At 50.2% G+C, this 21,227-nt stretch overlaps 7 protein-coding genes and 1 non-coding gene across 8 annotated transcripts; 4 read left to right on the top strand and 4 right to left on the bottom strand.

The window, feature by feature from the left end:
• Window positions 1-516: 516 nt before the first annotated feature.
• On the bottom strand, window positions 517-3,382 carry BO87DRAFT_303730 (putative GPI-anchored cell surface glycoprotein; the record flags this gene model as incomplete). The annotated part of the gene is made up of 2 exons (XM_025619255.1): window positions 517-3,231; window positions 3,293-3,382. The coding sequence occupies 2 exons, from the start codon at window positions 3,380-3,382 to the stop codon at window positions 517-519; spliced, it is 2,805 nt and encodes a 934-aa protein (XP_025481759.1).
• An 851-nt stretch (window positions 3,383-4,233) lies between these two features.
• Window positions 4,234-5,543, top strand: BO87DRAFT_330267 (putative oligosaccharyltransferase subunit ribophorin II). Its single transcript, XM_025620287.1, has 4 exons — window positions 4,234-4,475; window positions 4,551-4,749; window positions 4,807-5,091; window positions 5,143-5,543. Exons 1-4 carry the CDS (start codon window positions 4,330-4,332, stop codon window positions 5,380-5,382), a joined length of 870 nt encoding a protein of 289 aa, XP_025481758.1. The 5' UTR covers window positions 4,234-4,329; the 3' UTR covers window positions 5,383-5,543.
• A 200-nt stretch (window positions 5,544-5,743) lies between these two features.
• BO87DRAFT_457260 (uncharacterized protein) lies at window positions 5,744-6,512 on the top strand (the record flags this gene model as incomplete). Its single annotated transcript, XM_025628789.1, has 2 exons — window positions 5,744-6,072; window positions 6,127-6,512. Exons 1-2 carry the CDS (start codon window positions 5,832-5,834, stop codon window positions 6,510-6,512), a joined length of 627 nt encoding a protein of 208 aa, XP_025481757.1. The 5' UTR covers window positions 5,744-5,831.
• A 987-nt stretch (window positions 6,513-7,499) lies between these two features.
• On the bottom strand, window positions 7,500-7,589 carry BO87DRAFT_t116. The gene has a single exon. It is a non-coding gene; the product is annotated as a tRNA-Asp (tRNA).
• Window positions 7,590-9,976: 2,387 nt separating this feature from the next.
• Window positions 9,977-11,004, bottom strand: BO87DRAFT_423933 (putative short chain dehydrogenase; the record flags this gene model as incomplete). The annotated part of the gene is made up of 3 exons (XM_025627201.1): window positions 9,977-10,288; window positions 10,392-10,730; window positions 10,786-11,004. 3 exons carry the CDS (start codon window positions 11,002-11,004, stop codon window positions 9,977-9,979), a joined length of 870 nt encoding a protein of 289 aa, XP_025481756.1.
• A 3,972-nt stretch (window positions 11,005-14,976) lies between these two features.
• BO87DRAFT_395171 (aldo/keto reductase family protein) lies at window positions 14,977-16,098 on the bottom strand (the record flags this gene model as incomplete). The annotated part of the gene is made up of 4 exons (XM_025625171.1): window positions 14,977-15,164; window positions 15,199-15,437; window positions 15,492-15,897; window positions 16,071-16,098. The coding sequence occupies 4 exons, from the start codon at window positions 16,096-16,098 to the stop codon at window positions 14,977-14,979; spliced, it is 861 nt and encodes a 286-aa protein (XP_025481755.1).
• A 954-nt stretch (window positions 16,099-17,052) lies between these two features.
• Window positions 17,053-18,013, top strand: BO87DRAFT_374641 (uncharacterized protein). Its single transcript, XM_025622826.1, has one exon. It carries the CDS (start codon window positions 17,064-17,066, stop codon window positions 17,898-17,900), a length of 837 nt encoding a protein of 278 aa, XP_025481754.1. The 5' UTR covers window positions 17,053-17,063; the 3' UTR covers window positions 17,901-18,013.
• Window positions 18,014-18,764: 751 nt separating this feature from the next.
• BO87DRAFT_453220 (lysophospholipase family protein) lies at window positions 18,765-20,853 on the top strand (the record flags this gene model as incomplete). Its single annotated transcript, XM_025628534.1, has 3 exons — window positions 18,765-18,810; window positions 18,897-19,560; window positions 19,615-20,853. The coding sequence occupies 3 exons, from the start codon at window positions 18,765-18,767 to the stop codon at window positions 20,804-20,806; spliced, it is 1,902 nt and encodes a 633-aa protein (XP_025481753.1). The 3' UTR covers window positions 20,807-20,853.
• Between the last annotated feature and the right edge of the window lie 374 nt (window positions 20,854-21,227).

The following is a 21,227-nucleotide window of genomic DNA, read 5'->3' as shown; positions in this document are numbered from 1 at the left end:
GAGGTTCGTGTTGAGATGCCACGCAGACTGCGAACATTGATCGAGAGACGAGAAAAACAACCACTTTAACTTCACCAAAAGCCTTTCAATCAGTCAATGGCCAGTCTGTTCGCGGTCTGCGGGCTGATATGCGAATTGAGATGCCTCGCAGACCGCGAACATGCGATGTATTTTCTTAGTTAGACGAGTGACTGGCCATCGAGAAACGAGAGAAACAACCACTTTAACTTCAAGAAAGCCTTGAACTACTCAATGACCCGTCTGTTGGCGGTCTGCGGGCTGATATTCGAGTTGAGATGCCACGCAGACCGCCAACATGCGATGTATCATATAAGTTAGATAAATGACTGGCCATTGAGAAACGAGAGAAACAACCACACTTCATGAGAGCCTTAAATTATCCAATGACCAGTCTGTTCACGGTCTGCGGGTTGGTATGCGAGTTGAGGTGCCTCGCAGACCGCGAACATGCGATGTTTTCGATGGACGAGTGAAGCCTGACGATTGAGAATTATCTCAGTTAGGTTGGCCATTCGGCTGGCCGTTGGGTTTAGTATTAGGATCGTCAGGTTTGTCCGATGGAACGTTCCGTTTGCGTGCGTTGGCGCGACGAGCCCTCTCCTCGGCGTGATTCTGAAATTCTGCAATCAGGGCAGCCGCAGCACGGCGACGGGGACGTCCCCCAGGAGCTGTGTTGAAGTTTCGGGGTGGCGGTCCAGGAGGGGGAGCTACATTAAAAGCCTCATAGATGTCTTTGGGTGGTTCGGGGGGACCCATCGCAAGATCTTCTGGAGTCGTGCGTCTGATCATCTCTTGAGTGTAATTGCGACGCAGACCGAGCTTCAGGATTTTGGAAGGGCTAGATCGCTCCTGCTGACTCTTCCTCTCAGCAGGCTTCGTTTCGGCAGGCTTCATCTCGGCGGGCTGATCTTCCATCTCAGAATGGGATCGCTTTCTGGTCGCTGCACCCGCTCCTCCCTTCAAGGTCAGCTTGATGCGCAGCGTCTTGGGCGGCTCAGCTGGTGGAGTTGGTTCCGGCTCTGGCTCCCTACGGCGTCGCTTGGGCACTTGAGTGGTTTCTGAGGCTTCGCCGCCGCGGCGCCGTTTGCGAGTCGGCTCCTTGGTCTCTTTGGCCTCTTTCACTTCACCTGGACCGTCTTTCGGGGCGGTTTCATCGTGCTGAGCGATCAAGGTTTGGATGTAGGCAGCCGGCATCATTCGATCAACGGCAATTCCTCTCTTGCGGGCCTCCTCCCGAGCCTTGATGGTCGCCTTGACCTCGTCCACGTTTTCGAAGAAGAAAGGCATCTTGTTATCTTGGGGCAGGTTGCGCTCTCCCATGCGTGGGGGATATCCAAAGATGCGGTCCTTCTCGAACTGTTCATGGGACTTCAGGCGAATTGGAGGCTGGGGGAGCAATTTGTCTCCGTAGGTGTTGTTAGGGCGGAACCAAGAATAGCCTTCGCCTACAACGACAAGCTCTTCGCCAAATTTATTTTTTTGGCCTGTAAAAATGAACCCATCCTCGTCAGTCCACCGGTGCGTCTCGGACGTAGAGATTGGCTTACTTATTCCCTCAACGCCGATCTCTGCCTGGGGCTGCGCTTCGGATGCGGCCTCAATCACGGGCTCCGCCTCAGACTGCACCGCTGGAGTTTCGGTCTTCTTCTCCTGCTTCTCCATGTACTCCTTGCGTAACTCTTCGACCCAGCCCTCGGCTTCCGATGACTGCTCAAATTCTGGAGCAACAGCTGCCGCGGCCAGGTCAAGAAGGCGGTTTGCTAAAACTGCCCATTTTCCATCAACACCTGCCTTCGACGCCTGAGCAATACCAGCTGTTTTCGCATTGGCCTGTTTGTTGGCACGCGTCTTCTTGACTGCTGCCTTGCCCTTTACTTCCTTGAGAGCAGACTCTGGCTTCGATGACGGTGCACGGTTTCTGCGGAAGCGCCGTTCAGATTCCAAAGACTCCATAGCCTTGATGGTAGGCTTTCTGGTTCTTCCAGACGTGCGCGCAGCTGACGTAGTGGTTGAGTAGCTGGCAGTTGGGGATCCTGGGCCCTCATTGGAGCCATCAAGACCAAATTTGTTTCCATACATATCAGCATGGTATTCAAAAGGAAAACTTTCGCCGTACGGAGTACTACGTTCGATTCCGGGGGTATCCAAGTCGTATCCAGACATGGTGTCGAATTCAGCCTTGCTGTCAAGAGCTGGGGTACTTTCAATGCTGTCAGCAACCTCGCGGCCAAAGGGTGTCTTTGGGACAGAGGGTGTTTCAAGAGACGCGTCGTCCACGGCCAGGCTGGCGGCATTGATTGCAGACTTTCGGGTAGATCGCTGGGGTCGCGAACTGGTTCGAGTAGCAACCAGTGAATTGACAGGCTTGTGACTGCTTGAATTCACTGCAGAGACGGGAGTAGACTGCGCTGATTTGGAATTCTGAGCAGCCATTGCTCTGGACTTGCGTTCGGCACGACGAGATCTGGCAGTCGTAGTACGAGGAGTAGAGCGAGGCTGCGTAGCAGGTGTTGCAAGCTTGGTGCTAGCCTCCTGGGCTTCAGCAGCTTCAGCAGTGGTGGCAGACGCAGCAGAATTAGCGGGAGCTTTATCGGCTTTGCCGCTCTGAGCGTTGGGAGTAGAAGTGAGAGAAGAGGTAGAGTCCACGGAAGAGGTCTTCTCGCTGTTCTCGAAGCCGTTCAGCTTTGCTGGCATAGACTTACGCGTCTTGCGGCTGTTGGAAGCGGAAGAGTTCATGGCGGGAGAGGAGACGTTAGAAGTAGACATGGTGGGGTTTGTTGACGGGTTTTGAGTAACAAGAGACTTGCGTCGATCTTTGAGTGTTCTTGACAGAAAGTTATGCAACGTCGACTGTGACTGTTGCTTGGGATTGGAAGCAGGAGTTGCAGGTTGCACGGTCTCACCGTTGGCTAAGGCCGATTTCCTGCCGCGTCCTCTTTTCTTAGAGACGCTGTTGGATATCTGCGAGGGACCACCAGAACCTTGTTGTTTCGGGGTTTGGGCAGATTCTTGATTCAAACCTATTTTCTCGTCCACAGTGGCAGAACGATGCGTCTTGCGACGTTTGGAAGAAGAAAGCTGTTCTTCGAATGACGTTGTGACAGGTGTTGGGGGTAATGAAATAGAAGAATGAGATAAGTTCGAAGGGAGAGCTTCTGGTTCACGAGTTGTTTTACGTGACGCACGAGACGAACTTCGACGTGTTTCTCTCTAGAGATCTGGTTAGAAATCGAAGAAAGAGACGCGAGGCAGAAAGATGCAGAAGACTTACTGGAGTCAAGTCGAGGGAGAGAGCAGCGGGGGACCCAAGTTCCCTCGCAACAGAAGCCCTACCAACCACTTCAGTGTTATTAGCTTCCATCGCAGTGAATAGCCTCATCCAGGTGAATCCCCAAGTCCCCAAACGGGATTCAGGTCTTTGTTCGGCTTACTTGTTCACTGTTTCTCAATCACTTCAATCCCTTCAGCAACCTCGAAATACGGCTTGTCCCGGCCGAGTCCTGTATTATACAACCACTGATACTTCGGAGGTAACGGGCAGAATGGCAGGCGAACTACAGAGTCTATTCCTGTCGAAAGGAAGGTATTCGATCGGAAGGGTTATGCGACGGGGATTTGGGGCTTGTCGGGCCTGCGAGACGAGGTGAGAGTCAGTGAATGGAATGAGGGCCGATGGACGATTCGGAAAACGGAGGCAAGCAGGAGCGGCACCTCCTGGAAACCCAGAACACCTGGCATGAACCACCAACGGGGCACGAAGCAGTCCAACTATCTTCTCCACGTACCAATATCCAGCTATACTCGTTGTAATTGTAACCACAACCGCCCAGATCCAACTTGTCGTGATCGGAGACCAGGGTGGCCCGTCGGTGAAGCGGAGGCGAGGAGTCGGAACGTCAAGGCAAACTGCAAGCGCAGGGGGGCTCCCGGGGCTAGAGGAGAGGCATAAAAGACATGGCGCAAATGCAAAGGAGCGACTATTGAGCCGTTCGAGGATCTCCGGGATCGCAACAGTGGCAGACAAACCCGATAGTCCGGACGAGGGAGCGAAGAAGAAATGTTTGGCAGCCCGAACTCCATCGAGATGCCGGGAAATTAGGGCTTGCACGGGCGGCGGGCGGTCACTGGACCGCCGCTTGCCCCAAAGCCGCGGGCGCTTATCTTAGCGCATCTTCCGCTTCGGCCTGTTCGTGTCGTCGCTCCAGCTTCCCATTCCTCTCGCTATATCCCCGGTGTTTGGCCTTGTCGCTTTCTTCTTTTCCGTTCATTACACTGCCTGGTCGCTGTGGTTTTGGTCTCTCGCTCATCATGCAGCTGTGGCACTCCGTTCTCCAGCTCTCCTTGCTGGCTTCTGCTGCTATCCCGACCGCGGCTGCCTCCGCATGGGGATTTACTGATGCCACCGTGTCAGTAAACACCAAAGGCGCTGGTGTCGGTGCGGGCGTAAAGGAGGTGTACGTTTCTTATTTTCTATGTTGTTATCTTGCTCTTCTGGAACTTTTGAACTGATGGTATCTCTCAATTGACAGTATCCCCGATAACAAAGCTCTTACCAAGCCCATCGCCCTTGGAGTCGCCGATACCTTGAAAGTTACCTTGACAGCTCAAGAAGGACGCACCGGAAAGCACGCACACCAAGTGTACCTCCTCCTCCAGGATCCTGAGACCGGATTGGACATTTCATACCCTTTCAATGTCAAGGACAATGGCAAGTCGAGGCTTGACCTGGTAGGTGGCCTGCACTACACGCAGAACCAGCTAGGGCACAGCTGATGTATACTTCAGACCCAGAAAGACCTTCCCATCCAATTCCTTTCCGCCTCCGAGCCTCTTGAGGCCCGATTCCTGATCGGATCCTTCGGCGAGTCGACCGCATACAATGCTGCTGCCTTCCAGCTGGATGTGACCCGTAATGCCGATGAGCCCGTCCCGACCGTCGAGGTTTCGCGGTATGGAAAGCTTCCTGAGATCCACCACATCTTCAAGAGCGACCCTCAGAGCCCTCCCATCGTGATCACGCTGGCTTTTGTCGCCATGGTGCTCGCTACTCTGCCTGTTTTGGGTGGTGTGGTAAGTTCTACTCTATACTTTCTTTTCAATACCTCTCTGACACTGCTCCAGTGGCTCTTCCTCGGCGTCAACGTCAACCACCTGCCTACTGCCTTGAAGTCGGCTCCTATCCCTCACATTGTGTTCCTTGGCTCCCTCCTCTCCATCGAGGGCATCTTCTTCCTGTACTATAGTTCTTGGACTCTCTTCCAGATCCTCCCTGCCGTCGCAGTGGCCGGATCCGTCGCATTCGTCAGCGGTAGCCGCGCTCTGGGTGAAGTCCAGGGCAGACGGCTTGCCGGACTCAGGTAAACACAGTACTGGACTACTGCTGCCTGAGTGAGTATCATTGAAGTAGTGTTCCTGTAGGGAACCAGGCTTGTGCAGACAAGCCTTACTGTATGAGTGTAGCAAAACAGACATGAATAGGACTAGCATTTAGTATACGATACTTATCATAACACGTCTCTGAGGAAATACTACCTAGACCATCAGGGGTATCCCACCTCCCAAACCACAATAAGAACAGCAGCAACAATATCAAAAGAACAAGTAAATAATTCGTAATGGCTGACGTCACCCGCGCGGCTAGTCCATCATCCCAAACAGGCTAGTCCGCCCGATCCTCTGCAGAAGGCAATTGAATCCCAGTAAAACCGATCATCACCACCACCGCAATTATTATGCTTCCAGAACATCAGTGCTAAACCCCAGCTCCACCCCCAGATCCGCAATATCAAATCCTCCAGAACCGCCAACCCATGGGCGCCTCATCCTCCAAGCCCGCGAGATCCGCCGCCCAGGCTGTCTCGCGGCGCCAATACCCAAAACAACCCGTTTCTCCTCCGACCTCCTCCCCAGCACAACCACCACCAGCATCTAAACCCACAAGACAGCAACGACAACAGCCACAACCACAACCACCGCGACAACCGTCGCGAGCACCCCCCACAGGGCCAACATACCATTCCAAAGAACCTCCCTCTCTCGAGCGCTCATCAGGTACGTACATCCAACCCATCCCCCAAAATCCAATCTAACAATATCTCTACAAAGCAATCGACCTCGACGGCCGCGACCCTGACTTCGCCGCACAGCTTCGCACCATCGGCCCCGTGACTCCTAACCCGACCTTCTCCCACACTAGCACCTTTGCGCGCCAACAACCCGCGCCTACCGTCTTCCCGCCCGCATCTAACCCGGCGTTACTGGTTTTCTCGGCGCGGCAGCGCCTCACCAAGGCCGCGGAGCAGGAGTTCGAGGCGATGGGAAAATCGGGGTTCCAGGGCAGGGAGTTTGTTGATGCGTTTACCATTCGGCAGGTCTTGTCGATGAGGGATAGGCAGGGATTGTCGGCGGAGGAGATTGAGAGGCTGTTGAGGTTGAAGAGTGGTGTTGTGGGGAGATTGGGGGAGAGGGGCGTGGTTGGGGATATTGGCTGATTGGTTGGAATTTCGGGGGGGAATGAGTGTACGATAAGGAGGAGCGAATGGATGTATGTATGCATGGTTATGGAATGGCATTGTATTATTATGGGATGGTTTGGAGTGGTGAGGAGTTGTTGTAGATGGCTTGTTTGGGGTGGATGAGTGGGATGCGTAGGATTCAACTATATGGACTGCATGTTGTTGTTATGTTGCTACATTATAGCAGAGCTCATGCGATTCTGTGGGCGTGTGAAATCTTCAGGTAAACTGGGACTTGGTTCTCTTTCAAGGCACAGTCGGTCCATGATAGACCTGATCAATTGGATTGACACCAAAGGTGGAGTCGGAGTCTTCTTGAGTTCATCACATCCTTTGTGATTATGTCCAAATCTGGTCTCATAGAATGCTATTTGTCTTTGGACTTCTGCCATACCTTTACTCAGAATGAGCATCGGGGTTAAGTATAGCAGATATACAAACGTGGAAGATTGTCTGGAATAGCATCGACACCGATGGCTGCAGATTTCTACTATAGAGAGTTATAGCTGTAATCTCTGCTACGGAAACAGTTATTGGACATTCACTTGATTTCAAATTATGTTTTCGCGGTGATGATTGTGTTATACTTCCTTTGCTCGGTTATCCATCATTGTCGCACATTGTTTCGAGCAACCTCATGGCAACGTTAGCGAGAATTGAACATTTGATAGCATCTGGCTTTCTATCAGCGTGTGCTATAAGGCTGCAGGTTTTTAAGTGTTTGTTTCAAATGACATTTGTAGATCGTGTGTCTGATGTTGTAGACTCCGGCCGTTATATATATAGAGATGCCACCGGTAAAAAGGCTCGATATAAATCTTGACATTGTCACGATCTCACCTCCAGCCTCCAGAACAACAAAACAACAAGCACACATAATAAAAAACAGAATAAAGTAAAACAATTAGCAAAAACATCAATTCAAACCCAAGAACCCAAAAAGACAACAAAAACCAAAAATATCTCCCCGACTGGGAGTCGAACCCAGGTCTCCCGCGCTTGTTCCTGTCAAGGATTGACAAGCGGAAATCATGACCGTTAGACCATCGAGGATTGTTGTTATATACCCCTCAAACTTAAGCTATAATAGCCACCTCTCACCACCTCCTAAAACTACTACTACAAGCACAAGGCCCATTGTCCTCCGTACCACTCCCATCCCAACCATGAAACCTACACCCCCAGATGACGATTCGACTTCCCATCAAACAACCTCCATGAGACGAAACTATCATAGACCATTCCGAAACAGGAGATTCCGGTCTCTCTTCCTCTCACTTCCCTTTTCAGCAATCATCAATCAATATCCGCCACATCAAATGAATGGAAATGGTCACAAGAAACCCCATCGTCGATGCTATCGCCGATTGCAAAGTGTGGGCCTTCCATATAGGAACATGATATAACTGGATACCAATGTCGGAGAGATACGGGGGCGTATACTGCACGCAGAAGATGGACAATGTCATGCACGCTGCGGTGGTGATGCGTTGTCAGTGGTTCTTTGGTTGATATCTATGCTACTATGGAATGTGTAGGTCAGGCTGTTGGAAGTAGGATCTATGTAGGCAGGTAGACCGGAGGCAAGAGAGCCAATTACTTGACTTATACTTGTGTGGACTAAATACTTACTTAGCTACTACTACTAGTAGTTTTCTAGTATAGGGTCATGCTGACGATCCGGGGAAATATCAAGTGACTAGTACGAACCGAGACCACATCATCCGGGGAAGGAGTATATACCAATGAGATGGTGACAAAGGGGGAAGCCCGGATTTGTCCGTGTATTGGGGATATGGTAGATACATGCCACGCTGAGTGAGAAGATCCGATCCCAACCGAAGTTGAACACCATCCAACTATATACTACTACTATACTAGTAGTAGCCTCACCTAAGACACAAGACAAGACAGGTGATATTCCCAACAACGAATAAAAATAGACCACCTGCAAGGCCTAACCACCACGTGAATCAAGGCCCATAAACACTAATACCGCAGTATCGAATAAGGGTCTAGACAATGTTCACGAATCGATCCCCTTGCATCTGGATCGAAAGACTAGGCCTCTGCCGCTTAGGCGATATGTTAGGCATCAATAAGTTTTACCTTCCCTTCGTTCATATCTAACTTCGAATGGTTAGTAATTAAGTCGGATGGATCACGAGACTTATTTCCGCGTTTTGATTTTATCTCTGTTTAATATACTAATGATTAAATGGCTTATTTGGGTTTCGCTCGGCACATATATCCGTCTTAGGCTCTGTCACTTCTTTCTTACATCCATGAGTAGTTATCAGAAAAGGGTGATGACTGTCCTCTCAGCTAATAAATACCATGTATAATCCCCAAATAGGCAATCCATTTCACTTTCTCGGCGAAGTCTGGGTTCATCTATTTCACTTTGCTTTCGTGAAACTGCACCAATAGATAGACCCATCGTTCATAGTGGTGCTTCGTGTTGCGTGAGAGTGGCACCACCACCACTATCTCGATACATATAACCTGTCCAAATAGTCTACCTAGTAGGAATAAGGAATAGTATGAACCACCGGAGAATGAAACAAGGTAGCGAGCGAAGTTCAACCTTACTGCATCCAGTAACTACCAAAACTCCCACGAATCCGAATCCAAAATTTGAACCCAATAAATATAGAAACCCAGTAGTTATAATAAATCTACACATCAACCACACGTCACATCAACCCCTCTAACCCTGGTTTAGAACCGAATCTAAAACGTATGCAGCTATGCGGGGGATCTGGGGTGGGGTAGTAAGTAATTAGTTACCTCGGATCGATGGTGGGGAATATGGCAATAGATAGGTCTTGGCAAGATGCCAGGCTGGAATTACTACTAGGTACTTAGTAGCAGGCTTACGACTACGCTTACTACATTGCTCAAACTTCCTGCCCTATGGTAGGTTGGACTGGGCTAGGACTTTTTTTTGTGGGGTCATGTGCGATTTTCCGGGGTGGTGGGATCTGCGCGCTAAGTGGTGCTATTTTGTAACTTTGTTTTGGGTTAGGAGATTGTTATTGGGTGCTTGGTTTGATGAGGGTGGTGGGGTTTTATAATTATTTCAGTTTCACTGGAGGGATTATGGGATGGATATATCGGGAATAAAAGTAAATTGATTAACTAGGTAAGTAGGTAGTAGGTAGGGATGATAGGTATGTATAATATAGGTATAGGTACAGGTGGTAGGTAGCAGCTCTAGGTAACTGTTCATCAACCCGATCATCCCGTCCAGACACCAAATGATAAAGGGAAAAAAGAAACCACAAATTCGCCTCCTGATGGAGAGGTAGACGTCATGATAAACTAGTTATAGTGCAGTGCTCGCTTCCAATGAACGCCATGCGTGAATCAGTGCAGATAATCAGAGTGCAGTGTAAGATATCGGAAGGAAAAGAGGATGAGTATGACTGTTCATGTCATCACCATGCGGCGTGACCACCGTCCATGCGAAGGTCGCTACCAGTCATGAAGCTGCTGGCGTCGCTAAGGAGGAAGACTGCTGCACCGCGGTACTCGTTAGGAGCGGAAAGTCGGCCGAGCATGTTCTGCTTGGGCCACTCGTCGCGGCGCTCGGGGAACTGTTCGAACAACTTTTCGACCATGGCGGTGACAATGTATCCAGGGGAGATGGTGTTGACGCGGATGTTGTATTGACCCCATTCAGAGGCGAGGTTACGGCCAAGTTGGAGCACGGCAGCCTTACTGGCATTGTAAGCGGGGCAGATGAGGCCCTGAGAGAGTATGAGTCAGTTGTCGCACAGAAAGTCAAGAGAAGGAAGAGTCAAAGCGGGGAAAGCAGTAGGGCTGGTAACGGGTGACAAGATGGGAACATACCCGATTGGCAATGGTGCCACTCATGCTCGCAATTAGGGCGATGCTGCCTCCATTTCCGAAGCGAATCATTTGCTTGGCGACTGCCTGAGCGGTCATGAACACTCCCGTGACGTTCACCTCAAACATGGTGTTGGAATCCTTGGCTGTGTACTCCAGCGCGGGGGTCTCTTGTTGGATTCCGGCCGCCGCCACCAGACCGTCCATTCGGCCTTCAGTGTTGGCAATGGTTTCAATCACGGTGTTAAGCAACTCTGTGTCGCGGACATCGATGCGACGGTAGTGAAGCTCAGTACCCAGCTCTTGCAGAGCGCGCTCCTGGATAACGGCAAATTCGGGGGACTAGAAGAATTGCGCGTTAGAAGAGTCAATAATAAACTCCTTCTAGGACACTTACAGGCTCATCCAGACGGTCAAGAGCGTAGACTTTGGCACCCGCTTCCAGAAGGGCTTCAGCTTGGGTCAAACCAAGGCCACGCGCAGCCCCGGAGACCAAGACAACCTTTCCAGCCAGGCTGAACTCTGGCATTCTGGACTTGGAGCCGAGACATGGGCCATCCTGTACAACAGGGACCGGGGCGGGGGCAACGTCAGTGGTGTCGAAGGAAACAGACATTGTGGAGCAAGTATAGAGTAAGGTAGAGTTGGAAAGATTGATGAAGTTGAGAAGGTTTCAGGTGGAAGATAGATAGTGAGTTGGGCAAGTCTTAATCAATGGTAGCACGCGAGTCACTGTGAAAGCAGAGGTGAGCACGAAGAAGACTCAATTGCTGATGGCAGAGCTATCAATGAGCATCGAGAAAACCTCTTATATATTCGCGATGAGCCCATGGGTAGCTTCCTCAGGGGGAGTGATGTTAGCCCAAGATGGTCATGAGGGCTCATGTGAGCAACTAGAGATTGGAACCAGCACCCAAGAAAGATTAGCTGCGAGGGAGAGGTGGATGCGGTCCAGACCCAGGGAATGTGTGGACGGATGGGGATAGAAGGGAATACAATTCAGGTTCCACCAAGAGGTCATTCGGTCCTTTCCATCGTGGCAAGACCTGCAGGCATAGTTCTGGCACCGAATGACTTCTGTATATCATACTGTACGGCAACTATCCCGACCAGACGTTGATAGCAGACAACCTTGATCAATGCGCATCTCTAGAGCCACTACAGTATCAATTACTGCTCTCTTCAATCAGTATGACATCTAAACCAGGAGTATTTCCAGTTTCTCCCCAACAGTAACTGGGTAATGAAGGGAATTCGATTAAGAGAAGCGGGCAAAGTGACATGGCCAATGGGAATGCACGCCCGCGGATGACGAAGTTAAATCATCATGAAGTAACGATAATGTTGAGGGCCATCGTGAGAAGTTCCCCAGAAGCATCTCTCTTCCAGCATCATCCAAGGCAAATTTACGGCCTGACCGACACGAACAACGGACAACTGCCGGCCATGGCTTTCCACTGGAAGGGCCACTATTCGTGGAGTGCTCGGCTTTCTCTTTTAGGCAATCCGGGGATGGGGCGAATGGGGGCGCGGCGGGCGGAAAGAAGCTCCCCCTCGATCAAAACTGGGGATGGAAAAAGAATGACCGTCAGGATGACAGTTGGTCTGTCTCTGCCACTCCTGCTGATCACGGGGCCTGCCTGGGCGGTTCTGGAAGCTACATTTAATTCGGTCGAACATTCGACGGGGTGGTCACGGGTCGTTCGGAGATCGTCCCGGATCCAATGCCAATCGTCTCCAGTCCTCGTCCTGCACACTACTATCAGGCACCCAGCAGGGTACAGCATGTAGGGATGTTATGTATGCATCATGTACATTCAAGATAGGGTGTTGGCTTGGACCACCTTTTTGGTTGAGACGGTGGCATAGCATAGACATTCTGCCCAGGGTTTTACTATCTATTTCACCTCGTTCGGACCAGTAGTGGCTCTGCATGGAGTCTGTGATCCCCTTTCCTCTGTCTGTAGCACTAAGTTGAGACAGCAAGCTTATCACAGGTCCAGACAATCCTATTGGCCAATTCCTGTACTTTCCAGTCGTGGAGAGGATGCTTTTGGGATTCTCATCGCAACTCCGCGGTCGCCAACATCCCCATCCCCATCCCCATGCCTATGAGTATCCCTAGAACCCTAGCGATACGGATCGAGGCAAGTCTTATCAAACACTTTCAGTAAGGTGAACACATAAATATCGATACCCGGTAAAGAACGTAAGCAATCAAACATTCTGTGTACACGAGCTAGCGCATAGATCTATATCAGGGGCCATTCACCCAAATTCATCGAAGCCACAACCATACCTTACTTTCAGGAGATTCTGAATATAGAAGAATCATTAACCACCATTCCCAAGTGTAGAAGATACAAGGTCCCTGCTTCCCACGATGTGGTCGACAAGCCTAAACCAGAGTAGAGCAAGGAATCAGATCGGCCACCCGAAGCGGATCCTTGGGATTGCGGTGTGACCATCATATTTTTCTTCGTTAAATGAAAGGGTCTCATCCCTATACCGGGGAGATGGACCGTAACGAGGTGAGGTGTCACCATCTTACCTTTCTGGGACTCCCGGGTGGCTTTTTTTCCTGCCTGAAATTAGGGGCCTTTCGGCCCTGGCACCCTCATTTTCATCGGCGGCTGTATCAGGTCCCGTGAGCATTCTATTTTTCGTCTATTGATTGATGTTTTGGAGCTTAAGCTTGAACTAGTGCCCAATAACGTTCGTTCCGGTGCACGCGAGTAGAATATGCTAGCCTGCCTGACATCTGATCTTATTAGCTATGCTATTGCTGGCGCTTTGCAATTCTCCTGTCTCTGGAATGGCATGAGAATAGGCTTGAATAAGCACTGGGTCCAGATGCGCCCATCGGATATGCGGCCTGCTTCCCTGTCGAATCCGGAGGATCCGGAAGTATAATCCGCAGAGATCATTTTGGCGTCTACAACTGTGCTTATGTGAAGATGTGTATTGCGTGCAGGATATGGATATTAAAAGATGGTGTGAGACCGTATTGCTCGACAGAGCTAGTCGGTCAACAGGTTGAAAGGACCAAGATGCGGGAGTGACGGGCAATCGGCAGCGGCAATGATCGACTCGAGGGTGGCAGGTTGCTTAGGGATCCCCAGGTTCCAGACTCTCCCACGGATAGGCCAGACAGTAACTGCTGGTCAGTGCGCGATGCGCCCCTGGCGCGCCAGGTGTCGAGGCCCCGCGGAATCCAAGCATCCTACTTCCATGTGTACATTCGGTTTAATACTAGCACAATCACTGATACTATACCGTGTATTTGAGAACTCAACCTATCTTCTAGTTTCACACAGTGATCAAAATATCGGCACCAGGTTATGCCTGGCTGCGGAAGAGCAATGGTTAATGTTATTAAACTGAAGTTCAAAGAGTCATACTATAGAGGGCGCTTCTAAAAAGCGACCTGAGAAATTCACAACTACAAGTGTACAGTATATAATGCGTATAGTCCGGAGAAAAAACCGGATCGATATGATTTTCTTTGGGCCCATGGGCAGGCTGAGACTACGCGGAGGACCCTATCCAAGATCGGGATTGTAAATTCGGAATGATCAGTGCTGTTGGGGAGATAGAAACAGATGGAAGGCACACCATCCATAGTTCACAGTTATAATGTCTATCCAGAACCCAGAAAAAAAAAAGCCAATTCCAAAAAAAAAACTGAACGTAATGGTGACCGTAGCGGTAGCAGACACTATAGTAAAGTTCTCGCCTAATTGTTGCTATCTATAGGCGTCTACTATGTATAGATAGTGCCGCCGCGGGGGCGTGAGGCGTGTGACCAGCAAGAATTTCCCCAAATCCCCACTACCATCCTTCTTTTGTTTCCCCACGGCACTCTCTACTGTTGATTGACAGGAAACCTTACCCCCAGCTGTCTTATCCCAGGACCGGCAATAGTTTATTTTCCAAGGTTCTCTCCACCAAGCCACCAACTTACTACCGTCCTCCGTCCCTTCCGTCCCCTCTCATTCCGATTGAACTCCGGCATATCGCTGACGTGGCCTCGATTGCACAATACCTGCCCTTGCAACTGTGACTTATCTTCTCAGTCCCGACTGCAGTTAATGTCAAAACTTGAGACAGATGCAACATACAAGACCGTTTAGCATTCGTCGCAATATCATCTACCCCACCCTAATCTACGGCTGCTGTTCAGGTGATGAGATGCATCTTACATGCTAGAATCTTCCATGTGCATAAATACTTACCCCGGTCAGTCCAGACCGGTCGGCGTCTCTCCGATCGTCAGGTACGGTAACTGGGATATGCTAGTCTGCCCAAGATTGCTGGGGAAAGCCGGATTTGGTGCTGTCACATGGTCGTTGAAGCCGGATTGCTGATTTCCAGAAGATAACAAGTGCTCAGTTGGTAGACACAGCACTCGTGGCTCGTCATATAGCTTTTGGACACAAGATAGCTCAGATTTGTCCTTTGCTCTACTGGAAAGATGGCTACCATATTGCGTCAACTGACTGACTTGGTACCTTGGAACATCATTCGAAATGAGAGCATCTGAAGCTACGAGTGTCATTCATACTGCACGATTCTGATACTATTTACCCTAGGTATTGACCGGAATGGCCCTGGGGTATCGTTCACCAGCTGGGGTGAATTTGACCAATATATCATCAATCTCCTGCATCTCTTCATCCGTGATCTCGATCAGCTTACTGTTCTCCTCCACCCGCTCTGCAGTTGTGGCACCTGGAATAGGAATAATGGTTGGTACCCCTGGGCGCCTAGAGAGTGCTCTTGTCCAGTTGATACAGCTGCGCTGGGGTACAACCCTTCCTCTGAGCGATATCTTCCACTTTCTCTACCAGCTGCATGTTCTTCTCGAAGTTCTCCCGCTGGAATCGCGGAAAGTCGAAAGAGCGCAACAGCGAATCTTGCGGAAGATCATCGAACTTCTTGAACTGACCAGTCAACATGCCTCTGCCGATCGGCGAGTAGGCAATAATCGGGATCCCGTATTGGGCGCACGCCGCTGCGACGCCGTTTTCCAGGATATCAGTAGTGAACCTATTCCAGTCAGCATTAACCCTCCATTGCTTCTGCAACAAATCCCATACATACAAAGAAATCTCAGCCTCCACCGCAAGTACCTTGGTATACTTGACAGCTTCATGGATAGTCTCAGCCCGCACCTCCGACAGAGCAATCCCCTCTATCTTGCCCGTCTGAACATACTCTTTCTCGATCAAATCGAACGTCTCCTGCATAGGCACAGCCGGGTCTCGACGGGCAAATTCAAACATATCAATCTTCTTGCGACCTTTCAGCTGCGCTATGCAGTTATCTAGACTGCGGCGCGTATTCTCCGCCGAAGCATCTATCTGGTGAGTGTCGGGGTTGACGCCGCCCTTGATGTTCAGGACTATCTTGTCGGCATATTCGGGGTATTTCTCCAGATATTGCTCTACTAGGACGAGACTGTTGTAGTCAAGTGCGCCGTAGTTTTCACCGCCGTTCCAGCAGGTACCTATATGACCATTAATCAGCCATGGTCATAATGAGACGTCTACTAGCAAGGGAAAAGAGAAGGATTGTACATACATCCATTCTAAATTGCAGTATGCATAGCATCAAATGCCTGCTCTTGGGATGGTGGTGTCGCTCTCCAGGTTAATCCCATTAGGCCAAAGCCAATGGGACCGACTTCTTTTCCAGCTACCTCGGGCATGCTTATTTCCTCGACGGCGTGGTTGGTAGGTGATTCGGAGAGCAGAATTCTAAAGTGGCAGTAACCTTTACTCTTTCTTTCTAAGTACCCTGAGGGGAAGATTCCACCTTGTGAATTTATAAAGGGAGACGCCATGGCTACTCCTCGGTTTTAGACATAACTCCGTCAGTTAATTCCGGTTGCTTACCTCCTCTTCGGCGGTTGTTGGGCGATCATTAGCGATCGCTCATGGCTCTTAGCTATGTATCTGCATCGATGGTAAGATAGGTAAGATAGGATGGATTGTAAGTACTTCATGCTTTAGTTGGAGAGGGGTAAATTGTACTGTTAGGATTTCGTATAGGCACAGATAGCATCTCATCCCTGCATCTTCGGCGGTCGTTTTGGACGCCAGAGCCAATAGATTCTTGTTATTGTTTCGATAATATTAACCACTTTCAATCGCTACCTGCAGTGATACTACGCGAACGGATATCAAAGATTTACCGACGTCGGATCTGAGATAGGTGCTACTAAAGAAGAACTAGTCGAGACGGTGGCGCCCATTGGTATGGAGTTCCGTGGAGATTTAGTATTTGTCACGATATGGATATGAGAGAGTTCAATTGTATGGCAGTCTTGGGGTAAGTAAGATATATGAGAGTGTGGTTATGTTCCCTGTCGTAAGTTCAAGGCTACATGGATTGAAAGACTAGCGATAGAGTACACTAGTCCATTTGAGTCATGATTCTTCCCTATGGAGCACGAGGCTGTGCATATCCTACTGCTAAGCCATGATCAGCCCACCTTCAGCCTTGCTTACAGGCAACAGTGGGGCCCGGGATAAGTGACGCATCTCACGAGCCTCATTCTGCAAGTCCATCCTATATATAAGTCTCTTTACTGCTTGAATTGAAGATAAAACCAAGAAGAAACTGATGAAAAGCCATCACATATCAAGAGCATTCTGTACCTTAAGACCAACCATGCAGCGACCACCCTCTACATTCCTGACCTCCCCACCGTCCCCCAACGCCCGATGCCATCGCATCAACTTCGAAAACTCCCAGCCACCACTCCCGGAATACAAGAACCTCTGCGCCGCAGTGATAGACAACGCATTCAGCGAAGAAGAATGCGCCGAACTAATCCGCATTGCGGAGTCCAGCACCATCCCTCCCGGTGACTCTTCCGCTACACCTACCTGGGAACGCGCCATGATCAACATCGGAAATGGCAGGCAAGCGCTCGCAACAGATACCCGGAATTGCGGCCGCATTATCTATGATTCCGAGGATATAGCTGATAAGCTGTTGGCTCGGTTACTGCCGTTCTTCAAGGAGTTGGGAATTGACAAGATTGACAATCAACCTCGGGTGACGGGCCTTGCGGGCCGGAATAAGGCTTATGGAATGACTCGGTTGAATGAGCGGTTGAGGTTCCTTAAGTATGAAGGGGGAGAGTACTTTAGGCCGCATTGGGATGCGCTATATAAGACGCCTGATGGGAAGGAGAAGTCGTATTATACTATTCAGTTGTATTTGAGTGGGCAGGGGGAGCAGGATCTTGGAGAGCTGAAGAGGGAAATGCAGAGGGTTGAGCGGGGAGAGGGAGAGGTGAATCTGGATGTGAAGGGGGAGCTGCTGGGTGGAGCGACGTCTTTTCTACCCCGATATGAGGAGAAGGAGAGACATTTGCGTGTCTTTCCGAAGACGGGCTCGGTGTTGGTGTTTCAGCAGATGGATCTGCTTCATGGTGGGGATCCGGTTCTGAGGGGGACGAAGTATACGATGCGGACGGATGTGATGTATCAGCAGTTGTGATGGTTGTATAGCCAGCCAATTCGATACTAAAAGATAGTTTATTTCTGTAATTCAGTGTTTGTGTGTATAGCTATCATCTGGCTGACATGAGAGATCTATCGATGTAAGCTGACGTTGTGTCCGGTGTAGATACTCTCCAGTTGCATAATTACCCTGCTCACCCAAAGTTAATTGCATTAGACTGGAGGTTGGACACGAGCAAACAGCAGAGCTCACTGCAACAATCACTTGCAATACGAAGCTGACTTGATGGGAGCGATCTTTGGTTCCGTGGATTCCATCCGTCAGCTCCGGATCCACTGATCGCTGTGACATCAGGGTCCTTTCGTGAATGCATACTAGGTCCGTTGCAGGTCTCTTACTGTGTATAGTCGAGGAGCTACAAAGTAATTACCCAATGTACTGGAAGCGAACCGCCTCATTCAAGATGGAGAGTACCATGTGGGAGGTCTTTAGAATCCAGCAGAAAGCCCAACAAGCAGTGTCGCCCAAGATCAATCCTGTGTGAACCACTGTCCATGTTTGGTTTGCCAACTTCAATTCTCGTTGACTGTCACTTCAGCTGCGGAATTGCCGGTTTAATCCAGCCTTTTCATGTAGGTAGTAGTGTCCCAAACCATGGACTGCAATTCAATGCCATCTCCGCTACAACCTCGAAGATCCATGGTTCTTCGGTCACTATGATCATCCCCAAGACTTCGGTACCATTCTGGTGCTTGACGAGTATTGATATTTGATCTACCAACCAAGACCTTGGCTGCGCGGCAGCCTTGGTCGGGTTTGAAATCTCGGAGAGAGCTGTTCTTCACCATCACAACCCATCGGCCTCTTCTAAGAAACGGCAGCCGTGTGGTACTTGCTAATATGCAGTGCATAGCAGCTTTGCTTGCTTTTGCAAGCATATTCACAGGTCTGTTATTGTCATTCTCGGTCTCAATTTCACCACTGCACCACTTCCCGCAACTTCTGAGATGGTCTAACCGTAGAGTTCCATAGGCATAAATGCTAGCTTCAATCATGACTACGGAAAACACTTGATGCAAGAGCGCGCGCTACCAAACGCACCAGATGGGTATACACCAACTACGGTCGAATGCGCTGCGAGTCGTCCCACGGTGCGCAGTGCGACAGCACTCTCGTCGAACGAATCGTCATGGCTGAGGACTCGGAGGAACAATACACTGTCAGCTATGAGAGAATTCTTTGGCCATGTCAATATTACGGACTTTGACGCTGTGGAATACATCGACGGCATCTCGAGCAACACCTCCGATTTGCCTAACATCGGCATCGCTGTCTCTGGTGGAGGGTACCGGGCTTTGATGAACGGTGCTGGGGCAATCAAGGCTTTTGATAACCGCACGGAAAATTCCACCAGCAGTGGCCAGCTGGGTGGGTTGCTGCAATCAGCAACGTACTTGGCTGGCCTCAGTGGTGGGGCGTGGTTAGTGGGATCTATATATCTGAACAATTTCTCCACCATCTCGTCGCTTCAGACCTACGATGACGGGGATGTCTGGCAATTTCAGAACTCGATCTTTGAAGGTCCCGATGGGGATAGCATCCAGATTATTGATTCGGCGACCTACTACCGTGATATATATGATGCAGTTTCCGGGAAGGATGATGCGGGTTGGGAGACATCCATTACTGATTACTGGTATGAAACCTACTTCAACTTTCCCATAGCAGCAATACTGATGCTACCCACCAGGGGCCGTGCTCTTTCATACCAGCTCGTCAACGCCACTGCCGGAGGAATCAACTACACCTGGTCATCCATAGCTCTGACCAGCTCCTTCAGAAATGCAGAAATGCCAATGCCCATACTAGTCGCAGATGGCCGTTACCCACACGAGCTCCTAGTCAGCAGCAATGCCACAGTCTACGAATTTAATCCCTGGGAATTCGGCACCTTCGACCCAACGGTCTACGGCTTCGTCCCAGTCCAGTACCTGGGCTCACGCTTTGTAGCCGGATCCCTCCCAAGCAACGAGAGCTGCGTCCGTGGGTTCGACAATGGCGGATTCATAATGGGAACCTCATCCACCCTATTCAACCAATTCCTCCTTCAAATCAACACAACCAGCCTTCCCAGCTTCCTAAAAGACGTATTCACAAACATTCTAGAAGATCTCGGCGAAGACAGCCAAGACATAGCAGTCTACACCCCCAACCCCTTCTACCTATGGGCCAATTCCACCTCGCCATCCGCAAGCGAAACCGTCCTCGACCTCGTGGACGGCGGTGAGGACCTCCAAAACATCCCTTTACATCCACTCATCCAACCAGAGCGCCACGTGGACGTCATCTTCGCGGTAGACTCCTCGGCAGACACACAGTATAACTGGCCCAACGGCACCGCTCTAGTCGCTACCTACGAGCGCAGCCTAAACACTACGGGCATCGGCAATGGAACGTCTTTCCCTGTTATTCCCGACCAGAATACATTCGTCAACGAGGGACTCAACACAAGACCGACCTTCTTCGGGTGCAACTCGTCGAATACCACTGGACCGGCGCCGTTGGTTGTTTACCTTCCCAACTTCCCGTACGTGACTTTTTCAAACGTGTCGACGTTCGATCCGAGTTACTCGGAGGAGCAGAGGGATAGTATCATCCTCAATGGGTACGATGTAGCCACGATGGGGAATAATAGTCGCGATGGGGAATGGTCTGCTTGTGTTGCGTGTGCTGTTCTGAGTCGGTCCTTTGAACGGACTAACACTACGGTGCCCGATCAGTGTGACCGGTGCTTTGAGAGGTATTGCTGGGATGGCACTACGAATAGCTCGAATCCGGGCACTTATGAGCCCAGTACGGTGTTCGATAATGTTGCGTACGCTGTATTGCCTGCTGTTTTTGCGACTGTGGCGGCTGCTGCGACTGTTTCGGCGTTTATGTAGGATATTTTCACTGTTTAATGTGTATGTATGGTATGGTGTATATTTAGTAGCGGATTGACGCGCACAGAAAAGTCAATGCACAGTAGCTTCAAGTCTACGCGAAGTATATATTTCTGAAATTCAAGGCATTCCATGAAATGGTAGTGATTGACGTGCTCGACTCCGGAAGAGGCAGCCCACTTCCCTCACGTGTTGCGTTACCAGGGCAACCACCGCCCGATCGCCCAAACAAGCAAGCGGCCACAAACGGCAGGAGCGTCGTCCACTTGGGCGACTTTGATGATCGGCCTCCTCCACTGCTAACTAGTCAACAACCCACGCCAACTCGACCACCACACAGCCCCCCTGCTTACTTTAACCCTGCAGAAGAGCTTCCGGAGTTAAAGCAAGTGATTGTTCACTTATCGCCAGTGGACGCACA

The sequence above is a fragment of the Aspergillus neoniger genome (assembly GCF_003184625.1).
Source record: "Aspergillus neoniger CBS 115656 unplaced genomic scaffold BO87scaffold_9, whole genome shotgun sequence".
Taxonomy (NCBI): domain Eukaryota; kingdom Fungi; phylum Ascomycota; class Eurotiomycetes; order Eurotiales; family Aspergillaceae; genus Aspergillus; species Aspergillus neoniger.
Note: the sequence above shows the minus strand (reverse complement) of the source record. Positions and strands in the feature narration are given on the sequence as shown.